Raw genomic sequence first — 25,906 nt, 5'->3', positions numbered from 1 at the left:
CTATGACGTTTTGACGTCTATCCTTGTTCTCTTATAAACCATTTCTAATCCCCTTAGTACGTGGATCACCACGTAAATTATTCATATTCTAAATATTTGACTTAATCTTCGTCATCTTCGTAAACGATATTTCAACGTCTACAATATTTCGTTACATTTTAATATCGATAAAAATCGAATAAATTTTGATCGTAGTAATGACAATGATAACGATCAGCAAACATTTTCAAAGACTTCTTTCTCTAACTCCTTATAAATTCGTAGAAATTTTAATCTCGTATAATCTACATCTCAATTCAATTATCAAATTAGAAAACAACCTACTTATATCTCGCCACGATATGTAAACGATACTTTTAAAAATAAACAATAGAAGTATCGCAAAACAACTCGTAAAGAAGCAAACTCGAATCAAGATCAACGAAGAAGAAATTTTACTACGACTAAGATTTACAATTATAAAACGATATACCTATATTCCTCCTGCGATATATAAATGATACTTCTCAAACGCACATAAATAAAAGTAATAATAAAAAAAAAGAAACTAAACCTCGATTATGACTCGGACCAAAATCCAAGAAAAACAAAAAAGGAAAAAGAAACGATTTGATGAATAAGATTTACGATAGAAGAGAAACTGTACTAAGTTATATCCATCGAAAACGTGAAATAGAAAAGTAACAGTGGAAAATCGTGAGGGAGAAATTTAAGTGGCCCGTCGCGCCAAAGTTATTGGCATTTTCCGTTCTGTAATGGTTGTCCGGCTTTGCAGTAAAACCAGAATCGAAAAGGGGATGAGAGAGAGAGAGAGAAAGAGAGTGGATAAGGAAGACAGCAGGAGGGGAGGGGGAAGAAGGAGAGGAGGAGAAGAGAGGGGTGGTCGAAGGGACTTACGTCACGGTCTCGCGTCGACGATTTAAAGGGCGTGCGAAGTTGGTTTTGAACGTTTTCGACGAGTGCAACGAGTGATCCTGATTCAATTTATATTCTTTCTCTCTCTCTCTCTCTGTCTGTCTCTCTCTTTCTCATTGTCTTTCTTTCTCTGCTTGGCGACTTCCGGTTGATGGGACCACTCAGTCTGGTTTCCGTTAAAGATCTCCTCGACTTTTTCTTTCTTCGTACGATGAAATAAGAGAAATGGATTTCGATTGGTTTATATATGTATAGGGTGTCCAAAAGATTTGGGATCAAACTAATATATATATACTTGTTACCAACTATAACTATGAGATTTTTTTTTCTTTTTTAACATTTCTTATAACGTGCAATAAATTATAAATATCTTCAAATGCATTTTCGAAGATGTTTGTACGAAGTTTCTTTCTTTTTTCTTTTTTTTTTTTGATCTATTTGACTTCTGTAATAAGTAATATAATCTCACATTTTTTGAACACCCTGTATGTGTGTGTATATATATATATATATATATATATATATATATATATATATATATATATGGTGTTATTGTAGAACAGTAAAATATTTTCGAAAAAGGGAGAAAATGACGGGGAAAGGACAGAAATAAATCGTCTAGCATAGAAGACAACAAAAATGTATCGTATCGGACGATACGAATGTACCGGAGGCGTTATAAGTGACTAACGTCACGCGTCGCCGATTATAAAAACATCACCGTATAGAATCAATTACTTTTGGAATGATAGTAGAACTTTGTAAAATAAGTAAGTATCATATATAACCTCCAAGTTGATGGACGAAAAAGATTTTTATCAAACTATCGTTCTATCGTTCTATCTTATTTACCAAGTATTATTCATTATTAATAATTATTATTCGTTATTAATCAAGTTCTTCTTATTTTATATTATAAATTATCGTACACAACCATTGCCATATTTAATAGCCATTATAACAATCACTTTTCAAGATATAAACGTACAAATATTTTAACTTCAACCTTTGTCCTTACAAAAAATAAAAAGAAAATAAAAAGAAAGAAAGAAAGAAAGAAAGAAAGCAATCAAAAATTAAAAAAATTAAAACAATGACGAGAAAAATAAAAAGAAAAAAAAAAGAAAAGAAAAATTACTTCTACTTTCTTGAAACAAAAAAAAAACAAAAAAAAATATGATATATTTTATTAGATTCGTATAATCGAATAAAACTATTCGCCGTTCAAGATATTATCGAATGCTTCAGTAAATCCATGTAACGATCGAAATAATTTTTTTTTATTTCGAATCTGTCGATTCGTCTTGCGAGAGAAAGACAGAAAAAAAAAAAAAGAAAACGAGAGATTCGAAAGTTGCGGAAAGTGGATAGAAAACGTACGCCGACTCGAAGCCAAATACTCTCAAGGGAGAGAGCTGGGGATATTGAATATCAGATCGCATGTCTCCGACTTGTATCTTCGTTCGACGTCGAATCCAGCGGCCCGGGAAAACAAAATCCAATGCCCGAGGGAATACCACGTTAAAAACTCTACTTTTTAAAAAGGTGTTAAAGAATCGATAATGTATCGTACATATCCAACTCTATAATATCAATTTTTCAACTTACATCTTTAAGAATTTTATATCACTTCTTGTTATCAATTTTCAAAAGGATAAAAGTTTTTTCTTCTTTGTTCTTTTATTCTTTTTTTCTTTTTCTCTTTTTTCTTTCTTTTTTTTTTGTTTTAATTTAATCAAGTAAATATTCAGACTTTATACCAAACAAGGTTTCATTTCTTTACGGGAGTTTTGAATCATCTTCTTTTTTATCAATTTTCAAAAGAATAGACGTTTCTTTTTCTTCTTCGTTCTTTTCTTTTTTTTTTTGTTTTCGTTTAATGGCTGGAATATTGAGACCATCGTTGTTTCGTAACAAATAAGTATCGAGGAAACGAGGCGTTAAGAAAAAGGGGACAACGAGTGGTATTTATATCGGATGAGAATTAATTAAAAAAAAATAAAAAATAAAAGAAATTGTTCTTTAAACGATACCAATAATAATCCACAAGATTAAATCCATCTGATTCTACAATTTTCATTGCCATAATGTAAAAAGAAAAGAAAAGAAAAGAAAAGAAAGGAAAATTTCAATTACATAGTTTAAAATTCCAATGCAATTAATAATAGAAAGATAGAAAGATATAAACGATAAGGCGATTAAACAATTTCGTTCTAGCAAATTATAAGAACGTTCTAGATAAGAATAAAAATAAAGATAAGAACGAAAAGAAGAAGAAAAAAGAGAATAAGAAAAAGAAGAACAAAGTAGAGTTTCAAAATAGATAGAGACGGAAAGAAAGAGGAAGAGAGAAATAAAGAAAGAAATAAAGAGAAAGAAAGGGGTTAACGCTCGTTCGGTATCGCGGCCGCTAAAAGTCCGTAAAAGGACGAACGTTAAAAGGAACTCACGGTAGTATCGCTTAAGGTAGACTTTTATTCGCCCTCTTCTCGCGGGATCACCGAACAGAAGGACAGAGTTAGTCCTCAAACGATCTCCCGTTGTTGGAATCCAAGCTCTATCGAAAATCGACCCTCTTCGAAAGGCATCAAATCGAGCTTTCTACTACGTTTTCACGGAAAAAAAAGGAAAAAAAAAAAAAAAACGTCCGGTAACTCGCATCTCACCGCTTATAGCTACGTGTAAGTGTATATCTCTGTATGTGTCCGTATATATATATGCATATATATATATATATATATATATATATATATATATATATATGGGGAGAGACAAATGGCACCGGTTATTTCAAAAGGTCGACATGGAAGTAGTAGTATAGTAAAAGAAGGATAGAAATATGAGGATAGTGCGACCACTGAAAGAAAGAGAGAAAGAAAGAGAGATATAGAAATAAAGAAAGAAAGAGATAAAATATATGAAGTAGTAATAATATGGTGGTGGTAGTAGTAGTAGTAGTAGTAGTAGTAGTAGTAGTAATAATAGTAGTAGTAATAATAATAGTAGTAGTAGTAGTAGTAGTAGTAGTAGTAGTAGTAGTAGTAGTAGTAATAGTAGTAGTAATAGTAATAGTAATAGTATAGTAGTAGTGATAGTAGTAGTAATAGTAATAGTATAGTAGTAGTGATAGTAGTAGTAATAGTAGTAGTAATAGTAGTAGTGATAGTAGTAGTAATAGTAGTAGTGTAGTAATAGTAGTAGTAATAGTAGTAGTAATAGTAATAGTAATAGTAGTAGTAATAGTAGTAGTAATAGTAGTAGTGATAGTAATAGTAATAGTAGTAGTAATAGTAGTAGTGATAGTAGTAGTGATAGTAATAGTAATAGTAGTAGTGATAGTAATAGTAATAGTAATAGTGATAGTAGTAGTATAGTAGTAGTATAAGAGAGAGAGAGAGACAGAGAGAGAATAAATGGAGATAAATAAATAGATAGATAGATAGATAGGTATATGTGTGGGAGGGAGAGGGAGAGGGAGAGAGAGAAATATTGAAGAAGGAGAAAACGAAGAAGAGAAAGGGCGTGGGCGGAGCTGGGTAAGGAAGATGGGATGAAAACATCGATTGCAGGGACTTGTAACACCGCGGTACGAACAGAGGGATCAGGGCGAACGATAAAGCAACCGGCCTGGAAAATGCCGGATCAGCCGGCCGATGTTTCAGCAAAAACTATCTCCAATCGAAACGAAGAGACAATGTAATAGACGTTGCTGCTATTCTATTTAGCTTTGCTTTCTAGATTCTAAAGAAAGTATACGATCTAAAGATAAAATTGTATATACGTACTTTTTCGTCTTTAAATTGTTTTCTATCATATCTCTATCTTCAATCGTTATATCGCTAATTCGAAAATAATCCCAGTTCTAATATTAAAGATTTCTATGATGCAACTTTTATTATGGATGATTAAAAAAGAGAAAGAAAAAGAAAAAGAAAGAAAGAAACGATATGATCACAGTGATAAGGATGCTATTAACGTTGATCACTCGATGATGTAAATTGAATAAATGAATGATTGGTACTTGGTTAAGATTATAAAAGAAAATTAAAAATGTTTTTCTTTGTAAATTATAGAAACTAATTTCTTATAAAAAAATATATATATATATTTTCTTAAGATTTTTTAATTTATATTATATATCTTTATATATCATTGATCTAATCGATAAAATTAATTGCACGATTGAAAGATAAATTATAGTATAAGAATATGTAAAGATATATAAATAAAAATGAATCGTTGGAACAATAGAAAAAAAGATCGTAACATTATCAGTAGTTATTGCAGTGACATTTTCATTTGAATAACTTCTTATTCAATAAAATGTTTAATCTCTTGATAAAAGTTACGGAGATGAGAAAGAAAAGCACTTCGTACGGAATAAATCTGTACTATATCATTGTTGATCGGTAAATTATCGACTAACGTAAAAAGACTATACGCTCGAAGGATAAAACAGTTATCTGCAGTAATTAGAAGATTTACCGATCGAAGATAAACTTCGTTCAATATCTTCCGCTCGAAATATAAGTGATTTCAACGAGGAGTAAGAACAAAAGACGAATTACAAACGCAATGGATAAGTACTGTACTACTTCTATAAGATTCTAGAATAAAACTGCGTAGTTTACAACTCTCTCATGCGTATTCTAATCTAATAGAAAATCAGTCAGAAAATAAGAAAAGTCATTGGCGAATAAATCTCCGAAGTAATTTTTTCATAAATGCTCTTCCAATAATTAATTACAACCAATCAATCACCCGTGTCGTAATGAAACCCTTTGTTCTCGACATGATTTCAAAATTCACTTACCGTTTAAGAAGTTCTGCGATGGCTGCAAAACACTCGTCCACCATTTAGATTGAAATTGAGGTTGTATAATCCATAGATAGTTGAAAACGAGGTATAAGTTGATATCGCTGTATTTTGAGATCCTCTTCGATAATGCACTGATTCTAATGCGCGATAATTCTTTTTTAACGAATTAATAACCACTGAATTTAATTCACAAAATTTCACTATCTTTTATAAATGCGATATACAAAAAAAAAAAAAAGAACGAATAACGCAAAATAATCTAACGATTGCGTTGCACGATACGAACGATGCAAGAACACTCGTTCAAATCACAAAACACGAACGAGCGAACATTGCTTTTATTTCACAATTTTTGGATTTTTCACTTTAATCACACAAACACTGCTTTTATTTCACCATCTTGATTTTTCATTTTAATCACACGAACACTGCTTTTATTTCACCATCTTGATTTTTCATTTTAATCACACGAACACTGCTTTTATTTCACCATCTTGATTTTTCATTTTAATCACACAAACACTGCTTTTATTTCACCATCTTGATTTTTCATTTTAATCACACAAACACTGCTTTTATTCCACGATCTTGATTTTTCACTTTAATATCACACGGACACTCGATTAATTAATTCGTCGTTCACTTCCACGCGAATGCAATGAATTTGTGAATTTGTGAAAAATGAAAAGAATATTACTGGTATGAAAAGAATATTATGATATCGTTGTTGCATATAAGATCGTTGTATAAATGACTAATGTAAGATATAAAATGATATCTATTCTAATTCTTTGTTAACATTTGCAAGAAGGATATTTTACAAGAGCTACGATGCGTACTCGTCGAAATTTGAAAGAAAACTAATCTAATGACCGTCAATATCAATCGAAGGTTTATTTTTGTTGATGTTACGCGTAAGCGAAGCAACACCGATTGAAAATTTAAGTCGAAGGAAAATAAAAAAAAAGAAAAAATTATTTCATATTTATCACGTTTCCCAAAGCCGTATTTAATATCTAATACGAATTTACTATTACTTAAATATTAATTTATTTAATTACGAGTACTTTTATATAGTTCAAATAAATCCAAACTTACTAGAAATATTAATATTAAATTTGTCGCGTGTAGAAAGGAAAAATTGCGACGTTTACTCGTCGAATTCCGAAAGAAAACTATACTGGTAACCAACAAAGACAATCGAATTGTTTTTGTTTAAATAATACACGTAGTTATCGATCGAATATACAAGATCTTCTTATTATTGAAATATTTCGTTAAAATTATTTTCACTTTCTCGCGCTTTCTAATTTTTGATGCGTTCAAACGAATCTACTATTGTTTAAACAATTTATTGAATTACGCGTATCTGTATGTCGATATAAAAAAATAATTCAAAGTATATCTAACGAATAATGAATAAAATTATAATATAAATAATATAATTATGATATAATATGATAAATGAAACTAAGCGTATTCACTTTGAAATTCTCGCTCTTGCACAGAGCCTCGATCTTAACCCGACGAAAACCGAAAGAAAACTGTTTCAAATAGCCAAACGGTTAAAATTAGTGAAAAGTTCGTTAATGATGACGTCACGTTTAACGGACGCCCACTCGAATTTTAACATTGTTTAATCCATTGGAATATTAATTTACTTCAATTTTATATTTAACGTGTATTTTTTATTACGAATTATTTAAATAAATTTGATATCGCTTAAATATTAGTCTATTATACTTCATAAACCTCGAATTACCTAAATATTAACAAAATTATTCGACTTCCGGTCGCCATTGTTTTTTTATTTATCGAAAGATTCGTTTGAATCGATTTTATATTGACCATGTATTACGATCTTTGAAACGTTTCTACGAATGTCCTTGTAATTAAATATTGATTAATTATATCTCACGTGTCTCATATATTGTTTAAATATTAATAAAATAATCTCAAAGTATATCATACGTAATGTTTGAACGAATATTATAAATTATTCGATTATTATAAATAATTGTTATATAAATATTATATATATATATACATATATATGTAGTAGAATTTATTATAACGTTACAGATATCTTCGAGCAATGTTAAATAATAAAAGAAATTGTTTATTCTAACTCGCTAATATGAGATTAAAGATCTGTTATGTTTATTTCTTCAAATTCAATAATATATTGATTGTTATCTGTCGAGGTCGTTGAAACGCTTTCTTTCTCGTTATATTGTTTACATGACTCATCGAAAACAAAGAAAATAAAATTCGTATCGCTCGTAACAAATGGTCATAAGAAGGTGTATCAATAGATATGTCATAATTATATTATTTATTTGTTTTATTTTTCACAAGAGAAATATGTTATATAAAAATATATTGAATGAGCTTAAATCATTATCAACTATTTTATTGATGCACACGTATCACAGGAGCACGAAATTGGTAGAAATACTCGTTTAGAAATCTTTTTCCCATTTTCACAAGTAAGCTCGATCGTAGAATCACGATATTCTTTTGGCTGGCAACAATTACAATCGCTAGACTGAGTCCATGTTTCTATAATAATAAACATACAAATATATCAAATAAAAAATTTTTAATGTTATTGGAAAAAAATAATATATGAAATTTATTAATAAATGTAATTTGTCCTGTGAATATTTTAAACTTATTTGTTTTACCTTCATCAAAATATGTTTTAGAAGGACATGTTCCAACACAATTTGTAATTCCTTCTATAGGCTCTAAATTTTTACAAATTCCAAGTTCTCTGTGTTTCTCAATAAGAATACCAATAGTATCGCTCAAATTCATTTTGTTTAAAACACAGTTTCCTGTTGAGAAATATTGAAATTATTCAATTAGACATTTCCAAATTATTTCAATTCGTAAATTTTCCTTTTTTACTGACCTGTTTGACTAAGGACTGTTAAGTTACATCGTTTGCAACAACCATCGTTGTATATAGATTCTTTTGGACAGTGTGTAATGTCAGGACAATCTACGGAACTCATACTAACCATAAACTGAAATTATTTAAAGAAATATATTATTTTATATTCGTTTATAATAGAACATAATATACTTAATAGATTACACGATATATATTGTACATTATAATACCTGATCATCTTTTTGCATGCATGTATACGTTGTACAATTATCATTCAATGACCACGTTGCACCTGGTTCATAAAGAATATTTTCATCCACGCAATATACTTGTTGACACTCTCCACAACATTTGTTTTCTTTTGATGGTTGATAACTCCAACCCTGTTAGATTGAATATGAGATTATGTTCATTCGAATGTTTTATTTTTTATGATAATAAAAATAATATATAATCTTACTATAGGACATTCTTTGGGACAAGTTTCAATCTCTTGTTGTTTTGTAAGTCCATTTGTTCCTAGTACGCAAATTTCAGTGATACAATTATTATTTGAATGTTTCCACTTTTCACCTGGCTTATATATCTGATCGTTATGACGACAAGCTGTTTTAACGATATCCGGACAACATTTATAAGGTACGGAATATCTCTCAATCTCAAATTCTTGTTCATCCGTTGGATCGATTTGAGGACATTTCTCAGTTACTGAATTTATATACAGCTAAAAATATTATATCAAATTTTAGTTATTTTTCAGTATACGAATAAAAGAAAACAAATTACAATTTTGATTCACTTACACTTCCATTTATAGATTGACAAGAATAAGTAATACAATTGTCACTGGAATACCACTGTTCGCCAATATTTTTTATTTCTTCGTTTACGACACAACCAACAGCTACACACTCTCCGCAACAATAATTGCTTTTATCATTAGATGGTCGATACTCGTAACCATAATCGCAAGAAATATTACAATCTTGTATCTTAATTTGTTTTTGTATGCCACCTGCGATTTCTATACACTCTTTCGTAATACAAGCATCTTCGTGATCAGGTTTCCATGTTTTACCAACCTGTTTAAAAAATAATAAAAATATAATATAATTTATATTAATTAAAAACAGAAATCTGGTTTATTGTAATTTTAATATGATAAGAAGCATTAACGATGATCTTACGTTATAAATTTGATCTCCTTCCTTGCATGCAACACGTTTCAAGCTTGGACAACATTCGTCGTTCATCAAAACTTCTTCCATTACAAAGTCACTTATATCTGGATGAATTTTCACATCAGGACACTTTATCATTGAACACTTTATCTCAGGACCTGAATTTGTATCTTCGCAAATACATGTTCTACAATTATTTTCTTCCCATTCTTCTCCAATTGTTTTTGATATCACGTATTGTGAGCCTGACATATTTTTTATATTTGATGTTACATTGTAAAGACAAATATCTTTTGGAGGATCTAAAATTAATATTATTTTTCATGAATTTATTACACATGTATACATTCTAACATAAATTCAAAGTGTATAGTTATCATATATACTTACTACACTCGTAATGTGGACAGCATGCATTTGTTAATCGATTTTCATTTAATATATAATAATCGGGGCAATCTGGTACCGAAGGACATATCTGTGGATTACAAATATGACCAAGTTTTGGACAACAACCACTTGTATTCATTACTTTCATCATACCAGGCTCCAATATTTCAACTTCTACATCAATGTCCTCAAACGCAGGACATTCTTCCGGTGGTAAACATTCTGTAATAATTTATTCCTTCATTAATATTAAATGTAATAAAATATACACACAAGAATGCATATATATTTGTGTTACGTACCACACACGAATTTTTTACATCCTTTAGAATCAGTATGCAATTTCATAATCTGTCCAAATCCACAATCGGGTTGCTGTACTTCTTCGCATAATGGAGACTCTGTTACTGCGACTAATAGTATTTTATAGAATGAAAAAAAGAGGAGAAATTATGAAGCAATTAAAAAAGATAATAATAATTATTATTATATACTTACTACACAAATATTTCGGGCAACAATCTGTTTCGGTACCGGGGACAAGTTTAGGCGTCATATTTTCTTCACAAATTGTATCCAACGTCGGACATTCTATCTTCTGACAATTAACTCGATTTTGATGACAACTGCATGTAGTACATTTATCCGAATACCAGATATCACCTTCTATATGACCCTCTTCGTCGCAAACTGAACATTTTTTCCTGTTAACGCAGGTGCTATTATGAAGTACATAATCTTCTGGACAAAAGCATCCTTCTCCAAACTGTACATGACATTTCTCCTTGCTTTCTTTGTTAATATTGTCACAAGTTTCGATACAACCTGAACCGCATGCTTTATATGTTAAATCTATAAACGATAAATAGTACATAAGTCTACAGTATGATTAACTATAGTTGTTATATTCACAAATATAAAAAGTCATACATGGTGGACATGTATATGGACATATGTCATCTGTTCTCCAATCAATACATAAACTTGCTTCTGCACACTTTCTTGCATATGCTGCTAAATTAATACAATAATCTCCTCCAATACATAACGTATCTTGACATACAGCTAAATATGGATATGGATCAACAAAATCATGACATTGTGCAAATATTGTACTTAAAATTTGATTACACGGATCTTCTTTCAATATTGCTGAATTACATATGGGCTCTTGTTTAGAAATGCAATTGTCAATGTTCAGATTAATGTTAAATGGTAAACTATCAACCAACCAACTTTTTCCAAACTGTTCTACGCTATCTGTGATCTAAAAATTGTAAATAATAAAAATTACAAATACCTACGAGATGATTATATTAATTTATTATATATATCTTTTTTTTGTACCTTGCCATCTTGTTTTTTTAAATCATCTTCTATATCATCATTACAATTTCCACATAAACCTTCAACGGCGTCACCAAATATACGCGAAGGAACTCTAACTGTGAATGCGAAATTAGATTGCATGCTAATAATTTCTAATTGAATAGCTGGTATTAATAATTTCATATCTTTTCCAGGTGTTTCCTCCAATTTCAGCCAATGCGTTTCATAAGGTAATCGTTCCACTTTTGTATTATCAATATGTACTTCAAACTATAAACAATATAAATAATAAATTTTCTAATAATTTCAATTTGTATGATCGTAATTACATTTCGTAAATTACAAATATACTATACCATTTTTATAACGGGTGTCCGTTCGATTTGAATTACATGCGCTTCATACAAAACAATAATGGCTTCTGTGCAAATACCAGTATCACAAATAGTATTAGAAACTAAGACCTGTTATATAAAGTCGAATTAATTATTAATTATTAATATTTATTTATACATACGTAACAGTTATTTTACCTGATATGTATGATTTTTATGTCGCGAATTTGTCTTGTCGATTACATCTCTTGATAAAATGTATGTACAATTTCCTTGGAACGTGAAATTTTTTCTATCGAAGCTAATAAACTTTGAATTACCGAATCCTTCACAAATACAGTCACGACATTCAGTTGTAACAACGCAGTCGTCACCATTGCGTACTGTACCCTCTGGACAAAAGCAACCCGAGAAACATACACCTTCCATAATTGGACAAGGATCGGCTTCTTGCAAATCATTGCAACTACGTTCGCATTTATTCCTATTTTTTTTATAAATAAATAATTAATAGAAATTATATATATATATAATTAAGAAATATTCAACGCTTTATAATATATCCAAATTTTTACCGAAAACAATCTCTATGTACGAATGGTGCCAAACAATTATCAGGACAATCATAAATATTTCTCCAAGTTGACAAATCAATATTTTGATCGTTAGCCTGACATTCCGTAACGAAAGTCGTTAATGTCCGGCAACGACAATTATCGTAAGTAGAATTACTACGTAAACAAGTGCAAGCAGTTTCTAAACATCTCGAAAGGAATTTTTCCAAATCTACCACACCAGAACAAACAGCTAAAGATCTATCTTTTATCGTATTACAAATTGTCCATCCCTGTGCTTGAATATCATGTGGACACACCTGTAAAATAAGAAGAAATAGAAAATTATAACGATTCGTTATAATAAATTTATTATTAAATTTTTAAATAATAAACGATAGCATTAAAAGTGTATTATTAATACAAACTTGAGATTCACATTGCGATGCACCTTCCATTACCCAACTATTTCCAAATTCAATTGTACTTTTAGATTGTCTTCCATTAGGCATTTGTTTATCGTTTAATGTATACCCATCAAAGTAACCACAAAGTCCATCAACCTGACTATGCAATTTTTTATTAATACCAATCTTAACATTTGTATCTGCATTCCACATAACCCAAAATCCATAATGCTTGCAAATAAGATATATAGTGTCACCGATACGTGACACTTTAAATAACTTAAATTTTTCACCAATATATCCAACTTGATTCGATGTAAAAGTATAATCATTGATGTCCATATGCATATCTGAATATAAAACTATTATTTCACCGTCAATAAATATTACTAAATTTTGTGAACATTGGATACCATATTTGTCACATTCTTTTTCCACTGAAAGCAAACAAATGTAATATAAAAATTAGAGAAATCAAATGATCATGAAATAAATATATAATTAAGATATTGTCTACTTACACGTAATATACCATTTATTTTCATACATTTCTCTTGCTAAAATATGATTGCAGACATCATATTTATATTCTAAATCATCAAATGTATTAAAGGTTCTGCCTGTAACGTTGCAAATAGCTTCCAATGGTAGTGGAGGCTCACACGTGTACTTTCGACATTTTTCAATCTTATACATACTCATTTTTTCATATTTTATTGCATAATTTGGAGGACATACTACTTCTGGACAATTTTCTGTTTCTGTTTCGTTAAATAATAATGGTGGATTTATCGGGACGCAGGTAAAATGTGGACAAATCATACTTTCACGACTGTTATAGTTATTATAATCAACTGTATGATGGCGTGTCCATGATTTTCTAAAGAATATCATAATTTATAATTCCGTAAAATTAAATAGATTAACAAAAATAGAAATCACTTGATACGATGTATCTCCTGATAAATTTATATTTACCTGTTATAATTTTTTTTTGTTGACTGTTTCGTAGGTTTTCGTCTACCTTTTGTATAAATATCATGACTATTTTTCGTCTCGACAATGTAATTATTTTCTTGATGAGTACTGCTTTTGCTATAAGATTTAGATGTATAATGTGAATTCCACGTGTCTCGTATAACTACCTTGTATCTTGGAGGACATTTTGGATCTTCGCATTGGACTAAAGGAACTAAATATATTTCTCTTATTATTTATCTTAAATACACGTCTTTGTATATATATATATAAGATCACAAGGTTTAAAAATCAATAATTAATAGATTACCTGAAACAGTACTTGTTATAATAGAAATTGGAGTGGTTGTATATTTAATCGTGGATTCGAAATGTGCAGTAGATGATGTTTCAATTTTTGTACAATTCTTCTCGTCGTCAGGACAATCTTGAACTCCGTTACACCATAACGTTTCGTTTAAGCAAATGTTACTAGTTGGACAGTGTCTTGTACCAAATGGACAAGGTTTACAAACGCAGCTACATAATTCTGTGACAACTACTTGCATTCCTGACTCAGGACATGGTTCACATTTTTTTGGTATACAAGAAGATATACCACCTAAGGTACAAGAACATTGCTGACAATCTTCTGATTCATAGATCGATCCAACATCATACCTAATATAATCAAAAAAAAAATATATATATATATATGATAAAATAATCGTGTGCAGAGACGTTATTAGACTCTCTGTTAAGTTATTAATATGCTTTTTTTTTTTGCTTACGAAATATGACCAACAACGCATGGACAATTCTGTTTTGAAACGCAAGTTTCTCCATTCCACCAAAATGATCGATCACATTTACATTTAATATCGTTCTCTGTTAATATACCCTCGCATATGTTACATACAGATATATTCGGTTCTGTCGTTGATTCAGGCAATTCTGTTGTTACTATAGCTGAAAGAAAAATATTAATTCATGATATTCAAAGATTGTTTTACTTTGACGATACAAATAGTCTTTAATTTTTTATAACAAACGTTTGTAAAAAAATTAATAAAAAAAAAAAAAACTTACGATACGGTAAGAAACATCCAAGTACTTCAACTTTTAATCCTATATGATCATGCCACTTCACCGGTTGTATTCGTAAAAATCTTGTTCGCAATGGTTTCTCAAATAAATTAGTCTTAGAGTTGCTGGAATCGAAATTTCCTAAAAATTCTACTTCGTTACCATTGTCATCAATGATTGGATTCCATTGACGACCATCGATACTATAAGAAACTTTGTAAACAGTTGTCCATATATTATTATCTCCTTTTGTTATAATTCCTGTTACATTTCGTGGTTCCAAAAAGTCAAATTGAATGTATTGATTGAAATTATCCAATCTTGGCCTCCATACACCTGGTGCTGATAATCTGATATTTGGTAATAAATTATCGAAAGAAGAGGATGCTGAGATTTGTGTATCTGACAATAATCCATCGTCCAATCCCATAGGATCATCGCACACTGTTACACGATTCAAATTAATTTTCTTTTCGTAAATATAGGAATAAAATGCTAACAACATTTAATAAAAATATTTATTACCTGGTTTTATAACTTTATCGGTATATCCAACGGTCGTTGATCCAAGAAATTCTTTTACAGTTGTAGATAATTTCTCAGTTGTACCTTTAACTATATTTTCCTCGCAACCAAGTATTTCGGCTTTAATAGCAATTCCATTGTGCCATGTCAACGGATTTATTCGAATAATTTTTGCTTCGATAGGTTCATAAAATTTTTGTTCAACAGCCTTGACACCGTCGACAGGACCTCTAAATATACGTGGTTGGTTTGTATTATCCATTACATATGAAAATGCGTGACCATCTTCAGAGAAAAGAATTTGATAACTTGTTACAAATTTGTCGTCGATGGGTGAACCTTTCAAAATGATACCATAAATTGGTAAAGCATGTTGAAATTCTATAGCAAGCCTAAAAAATATATCGTTATACATTTATTTCTTAAAAGAAAAACAAATATTTTTAAACATATTTGAAAACAAAACATATATCAAACCATTGATTTTTGTCAACAAATTGTGGTTGCCAACTTTTAACAGACTCCTTTGATATTTGGCCATCAAATAATGCATTTTCAGGTTGAAATTCAACGCCATTACTACTACTAGCGTAAAGAGAAATTTTATTTGGTTCGGATTGTTGAATGAGTGGTATGTATCTATCACTATGACATAGTTCGGGTGGAGTTACAGTATTGGATACAATAATTATATGCTTTTCTGTAGTCGTAGAAGTTGAAGACTCCGTTTCGTAATCGAACATAAGTGTGCTAAAAATCAATTATATTTCACTAATAAAATATTATTTCCTTTTATAAAAATAATAAAATTTTGCGATATGAATTTACTCACGACGATGATGGTTCGACTTGATGAATAACATTCGTACATAACGTTTTATCGCAAGTATAATAATTATTAATACATTGACATATTTCACATTCGGTTTCTTTAACGACGGTACCCGGTTTGATACTCTGTCCGTTGTGAGATTTACAAGTGCAATCGATTTGATCAACGCACGTTTCAAAATCCTTCCAAAATTTATATAAAGGACATTCTGTTCGTTTCAACGATACACATCCTATTTATGAAAATTTCAAAAATAATATTTCTCTGTTAATAAACGACAGTTTCAAATAAGAATAATTTATAATCAAATTTTCTTCACCTGGAATGCAATCTGTGTCTCCCTTACAAAGGCCTTGCTCTAATAAAGTATAATGATAATATTGACAAGTTTGACTACATTTAATAGCACAATCGTTCCATTTCTCATCAACTTCACATAATCCTATAGAATGAATAGATTTGAATAAAATAATATGAATAAAAATAAAAGTAAATTATATACGCATTTTATATAATTAGTATCGATCATACTTGTAGTAGTAACTTTTTTTCTATAAGTTGTCATCAACGTATTTTCATAAGATGTAGTTGTATTTGTTATAAACTCAGTTTCTTTGCTTAGAGTTGTTTCTTTAAGAGAACATTCAGGTCTAATAAGTCTAACGTTTGCTGGCCAATCACATGTTTTAAAGTTTGGATTGTAAAACATATCTGGGCCACACGTTTTTTCAACCCATACATTTTGAGTAATTGTAGGAGTGCAATGGTAGAAAATATAACAATCTGTTGGATGTGCTTTATAAGAATTTGCCAATTCGCACACGTTGTCTAGTGCTTTGGTAGATGCTAAAAATTAGATTATTTTACAAAATTTAATATACATTGACTTTACACGTATCAATCATTAATGTTACTTACTTGGAATCGTTATTGATGATTCTGTAGTTTTTGATGGACACTGGCACAAAACGCTAATTTCAAAATCTATGCATGGAAGATCTGGTTGAGATTTGCAGTAAAGGCCACGTTCCAAACTACATTCAACGTCTAAACCACTTTCTTTTGGAGTTAAGTGACTCTTTACGGATCGACATTTTATATCGATCATCCGCTCCTTCGTACAAACGGCTGAACCCTCGATCAGTGCCTTCAATATATTACAATATAAATTATACTTCAAATTTTGTAATTGAGAGATATGTAAATATAATAATATCGTCTTTATGTTTTACCAAATCAATCCAATTTGGTAATTGTTCAATGTCATTGAGTTTCCGGCCTTTTACGTTTTTATCTTTATTTATCCAAGCTGACCAGCCGTCGATACATTTTTGTGGCTCTTCCATAAGAATTGTAGGTACTGTTGAAGTAGTTGAACACGGTCCACCTTGGCATATTATTTTACCGCGACTGCAGAAACAAGTTTTGCAATTATCATTGCTAACTTCATCACCTTCGAAGAAAACAGTCTGAAATATTAATTATTATAAGTGAAGATATAGATCCCTCGCGTCAACTTCAAATATATATAAGCAAATTTTTATTATTATTCTAAAAAAAAAATTAATTAACATACCCCATTAATTTCTAGACATATTGGCTTACATGTTGATCTAGGAACACATTCTGTATAATTAGTATCTTTATAGACATGATCATCCGCGCATGCTTTAAATAAACAACCTTCGATACAAGCGTCTTGTGAACATAAATGTAAATTATCTTTAATAGTTAAAAGATTGTCACAAGTTTCATGTGGACATGTTGAAATACATGGAGAATAGCTACTACATTCTTTATCACATTGCATTGGACAAAGATCTTGGGAACGCCATTTTATAGGAACACCTTTTGCATTACATTGTTGAGCATACGCTGCTAATGATGTGCAAAGACATTCACAGTCGCCACCTAAATTAAATAATCGTTATTTGATGCGTTTTACATCCTTTTTTTCTTCATTTTTTCGTTTTTAAAAATATGATAATTAATAAAATAAATAAAATTACCTGTATCACAACTGCATGTATCGAAAATACAATTTTGTATATAAAATTCAATATCCACCTCGGAGTGACATGGTCGGAAAAGATCAGATTTCAAAATATTACATTTTTCAATGGCCCATAATTTACGTTCTGAATGCTGTTCGCACGGATCTTTAATATCTTTAGGTTCGGGACAAAAATCGTTTATTTTCCATGAGTCTCCAAACAAGTTAGAAGAAACTTCAGAAATGCCACCAGAAGGTGTTTTAAAATCATCCTTGCTATTATCATTATAATCACCGCAAAGACCTTTTGTATGTCCTTTCCATTTTGGATCTAATCTAATATAAACCCTAGTACCTAAATTGAAATAACAATTTATAATCAAAATTATAATAAACCGTAATAATAAGAAAAAAATATATATATATCTACCTTTATCCCATTGTAGTACTAAACCTAAATCAGGCACATCAAGAAACACGAATAAACCTATTGTCCTAATAGCAATCCTTTTAAAATTTCCTTTGGGCAATGCTTTTCCTCTTGTTAATGTAATTACTTCTTGATTAACACCATGTCCTACTTTAAGTGTTATGGACTTAGAACAGGATACTCCAGTTGTTCCACAAGGAACATTTTGTGTAGAAATATAGAATGTTTCTTCTTTGCTCAAAACACCTTTCGCTAAAATATAATCGCACACACCTTGGAAATTAAACAATTTGCCATCGAAAGTTTCATAGTGAGAATCACCCCACGCAGAACAAACCCCTGGAAAAAAAATATTATTGTATAATTTTGACAATTTAACATATCTCAAATACAATATAATATTAAACATTCTAAAATAATTACCTGCGCATATTCTGTCTGTGCAATTCCATTTACCACTTGTACATTTACATGTATTACAATCACTTTGTATAATCGATCCCTCTTTATAACTTTTTCCTCCATGATGACAAGGACAATCCTCTTCTTTGATGCAAACGCCATTTATTACATCCAAAACATAACCAGATTTACAGATACATCCTGGTTTACAAGTAATACTACTTTCTGTAATTGGTATATGCATATTATGACATGTTTTCGATCGTACTGGCTCGCAATCCGTTAATTCTAAATTCTTAGTTACAGAACAACTAACTGATGCATTATTAAATAATTGATATTTTTGAATCTCTTTTGATGTAGCAAGTCTGCAATTCCATTTGCCACCTGTAGAAAAATAATATTTATATTTAAAAAAATTCATCCTTACACTTATTATATATCAATTTATTGTATATATATGTGTACACATAATCAATATACCTGTACATGTACATAAATCCTGTCCTTTTTGTCCAGGTCGTAATTCTTGATAACCAGCTTTAAATTCTATATTTGAATGAATACAAGGACATTGACCAATTGGGATACATTCACCCATAATATCTAATGTCTGACCCTCAGGACAATTACAACCTTCTACACATTCTTCTTTACAATCTGGATTGAAAGATATGTCTCCACATGATCTAAAAATAATATCATTTTATATTTCAAATATATATACTTTCACTTCATTTTCGATTCATTTCAAACCAAATGTATATATAAATACCTTTTACAACTATTTCCACAAATTTGATATTCTTGACCTCCAGAGCATTGAATGCTACATTCTTGAATTTCGTGACGCCATAATAATTTTATTTCTGCTGCTGCACAATCTTTTGCATATGCCGATAACACAGGACAGAAACATGTCTTAATATCAGTTGTACATGCACACATATCATATAAGCAATCTTTGTAAAATACTTCAGGTTCAACATACCAATGGCAACCTACAATCATATTTAATTATCATTATCATTTTTATCATTATTATTATTATTATTATTATTATTATTACGTTTGTGCACTTATAAATATTATTTTTCATAAATCAAAATACACAGAAATAATAAAGAAAAAGAAAAATTACCAGAAAATATATCAGTATACAGCTTAGAACAATACTCTTCTGCTAAAGCACGTTTTTGTGGATTTAAATCACAAGGATGTTTTGGTTCTCTATCATGAACATCTAAACATTGTTCATTTGTTTTCCATTTATTAGCAAACAAAGTTACTACCTGTTCAATATCACCATCTGGTGTTATAAAATCGTCTTTTTGATTATTAGAAAATGTTCCACAAAGTCCTCTTGTATTACCTAATAAGTAAAATTAAAAAATTATTCTAATAAAAAACAAAAAGTAAAAGAAATTAGATAAACATACTATGAAATTCTGCTGGTGCATTAATATAAACACGCGATATGCCATCCCACCACACTTCTAAACCATTTAACATACGAACTACAAGAAATATACTACTTGCAGCTTGTATTTTTATTCCATTAACCAAAAGTGGCAATTTATTTACATCTTCCCCATTAATTACTATTTGCCTATTTTGTTTCAATTTGACAATAGCTTGTTCTGTTCTTATTGTTACTGTTTTTGTACAAGAAGGTGTATCTGACGTACTGAAGCCTAAATACTGTAGAAAAAAAATATATAAAAAATGTTTTATTTAAAAAGGAAAATATTTATATAACTGCATGAATGAAATATGTAATATTCATTCATATAAAAATGCACTAACCTCTGATATTGCTCCAGAGCATGGAACATTTTCACTTTCAATGCTATAATTCTCTCCTTTCAAGAGATAATATTTACATTTACCCATGAAATCATAGTGTTTACCATCAAAAGTTGTATAGTGTGGATCACCAATGATAGCACATCTAGCACTACATTGAATTTGCGTACATATCCATTTTCCAGAAGTACAAGTGCAAGTATTACAATCTTTTGCCACACTTGCTCCAGGTTGAAATAATTTTCCTCTTAATCTACAAGGACATTCTTCTTGTAGTATACACTTATCTTCATGCATCAAAAAACCTTTCGGACAGAAACAACCTTCTTCGCAATCCTCATCATTTATATTAGAATCAATATCAAAACCACAAGAAGGTTGTATCCTTGGTCCACATGGCATATACACACGTCCTTTTGTGCATTGCATTGCTATGTAGATAAACATTTTAACATAATAAAATATATATTTTCAATAACAATAATTAATATAGAATATGATATAGAATATTAATCTGAATTTGAATCTATTTATAATTATGAAAAAAATATAGATTTATTTTAATTGCAATAATTACTTACGACAAAGATCTTCATTTCTCCAGCCAGCCAAAGGAACAATATCTTTATGAGCACATTGTCTTACATAAACATTCATTGTATTACATGCACACATCCTTCTATCTAAATCATTACAAGTACAATAATCCCAGAAGCAAGCTAATTCCATATCTGAAATCTTTAATGTACTGGAACAACTTCGAAATTTATTATCCGACAATAATTTTGTACAAAATTCATAAGCTTCTTGAGCATATTGCGGATGAGATGTGCAAGAATGCTCTACTTTTGGATATTCATTGCATGTTTCTAGAAAAATAATATACAGTTATAATAAATTATATTTCATATGTATTTTGATTATCGAGAATATCTAAACTCACCACCGATATTTTCAAGTTGCCAACTATTTGCCAGTACTTCAATATTAGTTGGATGATTTCCAGTTTTGCTTATCAAATCATCGTTAGCGTCGCCATTCATTCTTCCACATAATCCTGCTGTTTTATTCCACATAGTTTCAGAAGCATCTATCTGTAATAATAGAGCTCCATCCCACTTCAATTTGACTCCTAATGAGTCTACATAAACAATAACGAAATGCGCTGACATCTCAACACGTAAGCCTGGTAAACGAACTGGTATTGGAAATATTTTTTTAATGCTACGAAATTCAAGTATGTCTCCCTCATTCCGTGAAAGAATGTATTCCTTCCCACCAACGAAAAGCTTAATAATTCTAAAGCAACGATTTTCCGTTCTACAGCTTGGACTATTTTGTACAGTTATTGTTATAAGAGCATTGTTCATCTCTTGCAGCATAATGTGGCTGCAATCACTTTCGAAACTAAAAATTTTATCATCGAAAGTTTTATAATGCGCACCACCCCAAGTAAAACAAGTCTTTGGTTCAGGTCTTTTTTCTTCAATAAAAGCATAGTTATTATCCAATGTTCCAAATAAATTCTAAAAATATATATATATATGTTTATATATATATATTAATATAAGTTATTTTTTCTAGCAAAATATTAAAATATATTTTACCTCTGCCATTTGGTCACCTCTATATAATTTAAAAAAGTCAGTAATGTTACTTCCTCCTATGGATTCAAAACTACTTTCAATGGACCACGTACGATTAGACTTATGAAGATATGAATTATATGAAGTATCAACAGTCAAAACATTTATATTATCATCAAATTTGCATTGAGGAATTGGCTGTGGTAAGAAAACTCCTGTATCGTAATTACAAGTATAAGCAGCTGCTGGTAAAAATTCAAAATCGATGCCTAATGGACAATTTAAGGTACAGGAATTTATATATCCAGAGCTAGTACAATAAATACCACCATTGAAGTTCAATTTTTCAGCACTACAGACATCCGTTGCTATAAAAAATATAATTAATGTAAAAAACATACAGATTGTATATATTTGCGAAATTAATGTTTAATTTTTTAAATAATATTAGTAAAATTTTGTAAAAATATAAAAAAATTCTTACTATATTGACATTGAGGTCCTCTGAATTCTTGTGGACATTGACATACATTTCTAGGCAAACAATTACCACCATTCTGACAAGGTGGATTGCAAACAGCTGTAAAATTAAATTAAAATCTAATATAGAAAATATTTAAATATGTAACAAATAATACAATCTTTTGCAAACTTACGTATGCAATCTGGAATTGATACCCAATCTGTCCTAGTTGGTACCCAGTTACCATTTTTACAAACTAGATTAGCGACTGCTGATCCATCTGGATATACAAAATTTTCCAAACAAGATATAGTACAAAATCTAAAAGTAAAATTTGTATATAAATATTTTCTTTTTAACGAATGAATAAATGTGAATAAAGTAGAGGTCACCTACTTAGAATTACAACGTTTATGAGAATTAAGAATAAGTGGAATAAAATCCAAACATGGTTTATTTTCAAATTGGCATTGTGGGCCAGAAAAATTTTCAGGACAGTCACATTGATGAGGTGCAACGCAAATTCCGTTGTTTTGACAATCAGGCATACATATTGCTGAAATAAAAAAAAAATAAAAAAATTACATTTTCATTATCAAAACATAAATTTTATAAAAAACAATTGTATCAGAGAAATTAGGAAAAAAAAACATACGTTCACAATGTGGTATTGTACTCCATTCTGTACCAACAACATGCCACTTTGCATCATTACATATTATAGCCAGTTGATCTACACCATTTGGAAAATTATAATCATATTCACAGCTGGCAATACATCCACTATAAAGAATAATATATTATAAATAACTTTACATTTACTATTACATTTTCATATGATAGATATAATAATATATACATTTGCTAATTAAAAACATACCTGTCTATAGAACATTTTATTTTCCCATTAGTTGGTGGATCTGGGCTTGCAATACAACCACCAGCATATATTATCTTTCTTCCACCTTTTTTAGTTTTGACATTTGTAAAATCAATATTTTTGTCATCTTTATGAATTACATTTCTAAATAAATAAATTTTATTCGATTATTATATTTAATTATCATGTTGGAAAAGTCATAAGCAAACTAAATGAGTTTAATACAAAAGAAAAGAATAATAAGAAGAATTTTCACTCTATAGATACTGACTTGTTTGCTTGAAAAGATTTTGTAGATCTATCTTCTTGTTTTGATATACTTGTAGCAGTTACTATTGCTATAGAAAGTAATACTAAATGCCACATCTTTTCAATATTTATGACATTTAATTAATGATGCTTTACTTTTGATAAAATAATCAAAATTTAACATTCATTATGAAGATGAAGAAAGATTATGTAACAACAGTACGCAACACTATGCAGTAAGAAAACTTTTTTAATAGCTACAATAATATTTTTCTTCCTTTATATACCTACCTCTAAAGGAAACGGATAACTGATAAGTTCAAAACTATCATCCTGACGAATCAAAAGATTAAAAATTAGGCCAGAAAAGTAGAACAGAGAATTGATAAATAATTATTATTTAGAATCACTACTTTCATCCTTATCTAATCCTATCAAGAACAAAAAACACAAAAAGACATTAGTAAATATATTGCTTTCTTTGATTTAAGAAATATTATTACCTCTTATTTTAATAGTATATTTCTATTGCTTTTATGCAATAAAAAATAAAGCTAAGTTTAGACTATTTTATAATTTCAAAATATAAACTATATCCATCTCTCTTTCTTTCTCTTAGACTACTTATTCATGTTTAAGTGATATCATGTTTATGTGTAATAAGAAACATTTTCATTATCATGATCATTATGGTCACTAATTAGGTAGATAAGACAATATTAAAATACCACAACGGATATTTTTATCAAATAATTACGACCATTTAATTCATAATACAGTAACACTTTGACTTATCACTCTTGATATTGGTACAGTGGCTGCATTAAATTAAACATATATATTTAAAATGTTTTTTTTGAAAAGAAAAAAACATGATATAAAATACACGGAATACATTCTGAAAGTAACAAGTATTTATTAAATATTTTTTATTTATTATTATTATTATTATTATTATTATTATTATTATTATTATTATTATTATTTGTCGTTGTATTGAATAATACTATATAACATATTAACATATTTTTTAAGACAATATTATAAAATAGTACTTAAATTTATAAATTAATACAATAACAGTTATCATTCTTATAGAAACTTATATAATATGTTATTAGAAAAAATATATATAATCTCTTTTTTCACATAGAAAATAACAAAATACAAACCTAGCCTTTCTCTACTTCTTATTTTAATGATAACTTATCAGATGCTTGACTTCTAGATTCATAAGCTGTTAAGATAGAAGTTAATACATTTGAATTATTTCGATAATTTTTTAAAATTAATTGCTCAGGTTCAGAATATTTTGAATGCCATATTTCATAATATGCATCACTAGAAATTTCATTCAAGTGAGTGATATTAAATTCTTCTTTCAATGCAATCTTCCATACCTATAATCAATAATAAATATAATAAGTTTTATTTAATAAAAATATTGTTATAATATCTACATGCAATGTTATGAAATCTACAGATAACTATATTCGTATGAATAAATATTCTTAATAATAAAATTAAAAAAATATATATATAAAAAATAAATTATTAATCCAATAAGTCTTACATCTTCTTCTGGAAAAGATGTAGGAGCATGTTTATTTCCAAAAACTCCTTTCTTGGTAAAGATATGTAAATTGTATAACAGATAATTGAAAGTAAACATTTTATCAGCTTCAGTAGCACTGAATGTCACAGACATAGAAGAGCAACATTCTTTTTGTGGAGGATATAAAGCATGTGTCCAATAACTACCAGGTTTTGCAATTCCCCATAATAAATTATTTAAAGCATAACCATGAAAAGTTCCTCTTAAATATTCATCCCGTGTATCCATAGGAAGAATACCCATAGATGATAAA

The 25,906-nt window shown here is 29.4% G+C and overlaps 1 protein-coding gene and 1 long non-coding RNA gene across 2 annotated transcripts in view; both read right to left on the bottom strand.

The window, feature by feature from the left end:
• The window catches only part of LOC127071093 (uncharacterized), a 192,368-nt gene extending 186,439 nt beyond the window's left edge, over positions 1 to 5,929 (bottom strand). The window contains exon 1 of the long non-coding RNA XR_007784827.1: positions 5,729 to 5,929. This is a non-coding gene — a long non-coding RNA (uncharacterized LOC127071093). The remainder of the gene's footprint in view (positions 1 to 5,728) is intronic.
• A 2,133-nt stretch (positions 5,930 to 8,062) lies between these two features.
• On the bottom strand, positions 8,063 to 24,283 carry LOC127071061 (hemocytin). The gene is made up of 46 exons (XM_051009878.1): positions 24,061 to 24,283; positions 23,790 to 23,933; positions 23,565 to 23,692; positions 23,306 to 23,465; positions 23,103 to 23,230; positions 22,931 to 23,026; positions 22,468 to 22,814; positions 21,804 to 22,386; positions 21,442 to 21,729; positions 20,861 to 21,291; positions 20,494 to 20,755; positions 20,196 to 20,426; positions 19,830 to 20,055; positions 19,538 to 19,743; positions 19,076 to 19,441; positions 18,653 to 18,991; positions 18,239 to 18,577; positions 17,806 to 18,140; positions 17,462 to 17,698; positions 17,148 to 17,376; positions 16,761 to 17,075; positions 16,549 to 16,671; positions 16,230 to 16,461; positions 15,875 to 16,147; positions 15,398 to 15,789; positions 14,876 to 15,316; positions 14,578 to 14,755; positions 14,118 to 14,467; positions 13,808 to 14,021; positions 13,351 to 13,709; positions 12,851 to 13,266; positions 12,444 to 12,742; positions 12,067 to 12,352; positions 11,890 to 11,997; positions 11,552 to 11,803; positions 11,135 to 11,471; positions 10,703 to 11,056; positions 10,507 to 10,617; positions 10,205 to 10,426; positions 9,821 to 10,116; positions 9,437 to 9,715; positions 9,094 to 9,357; positions 8,864 to 9,016; positions 8,652 to 8,766; positions 8,422 to 8,574; positions 8,063 to 8,296 (listed from the first exon to the last, which is right to left on the bottom strand). The coding sequence occupies exons 1-46, from the start codon at positions 24,153 to 24,155 to the stop codon at positions 8,142 to 8,144; spliced, it is 11,847 nt and encodes a 3,948-aa protein (XP_050865835.1). The 5' UTR covers positions 24,156 to 24,283; the 3' UTR covers positions 8,063 to 8,141.
• Positions 24,284 to 25,906: the final 1,623 nt, after the last annotated feature.

Source organism: Vespula vulgaris, chromosome 20 (genome assembly GCF_905475345.1).
Source record: "Vespula vulgaris chromosome 20, iyVesVulg1.1, whole genome shotgun sequence".
Lineage (NCBI taxonomy): Eukaryota > Metazoa > Arthropoda > Insecta > Hymenoptera > Vespidae > Vespula > Vespula vulgaris.
Note: the sequence above shows the minus strand (reverse complement) of the source record. Positions and strands in the feature narration are given on the sequence as shown.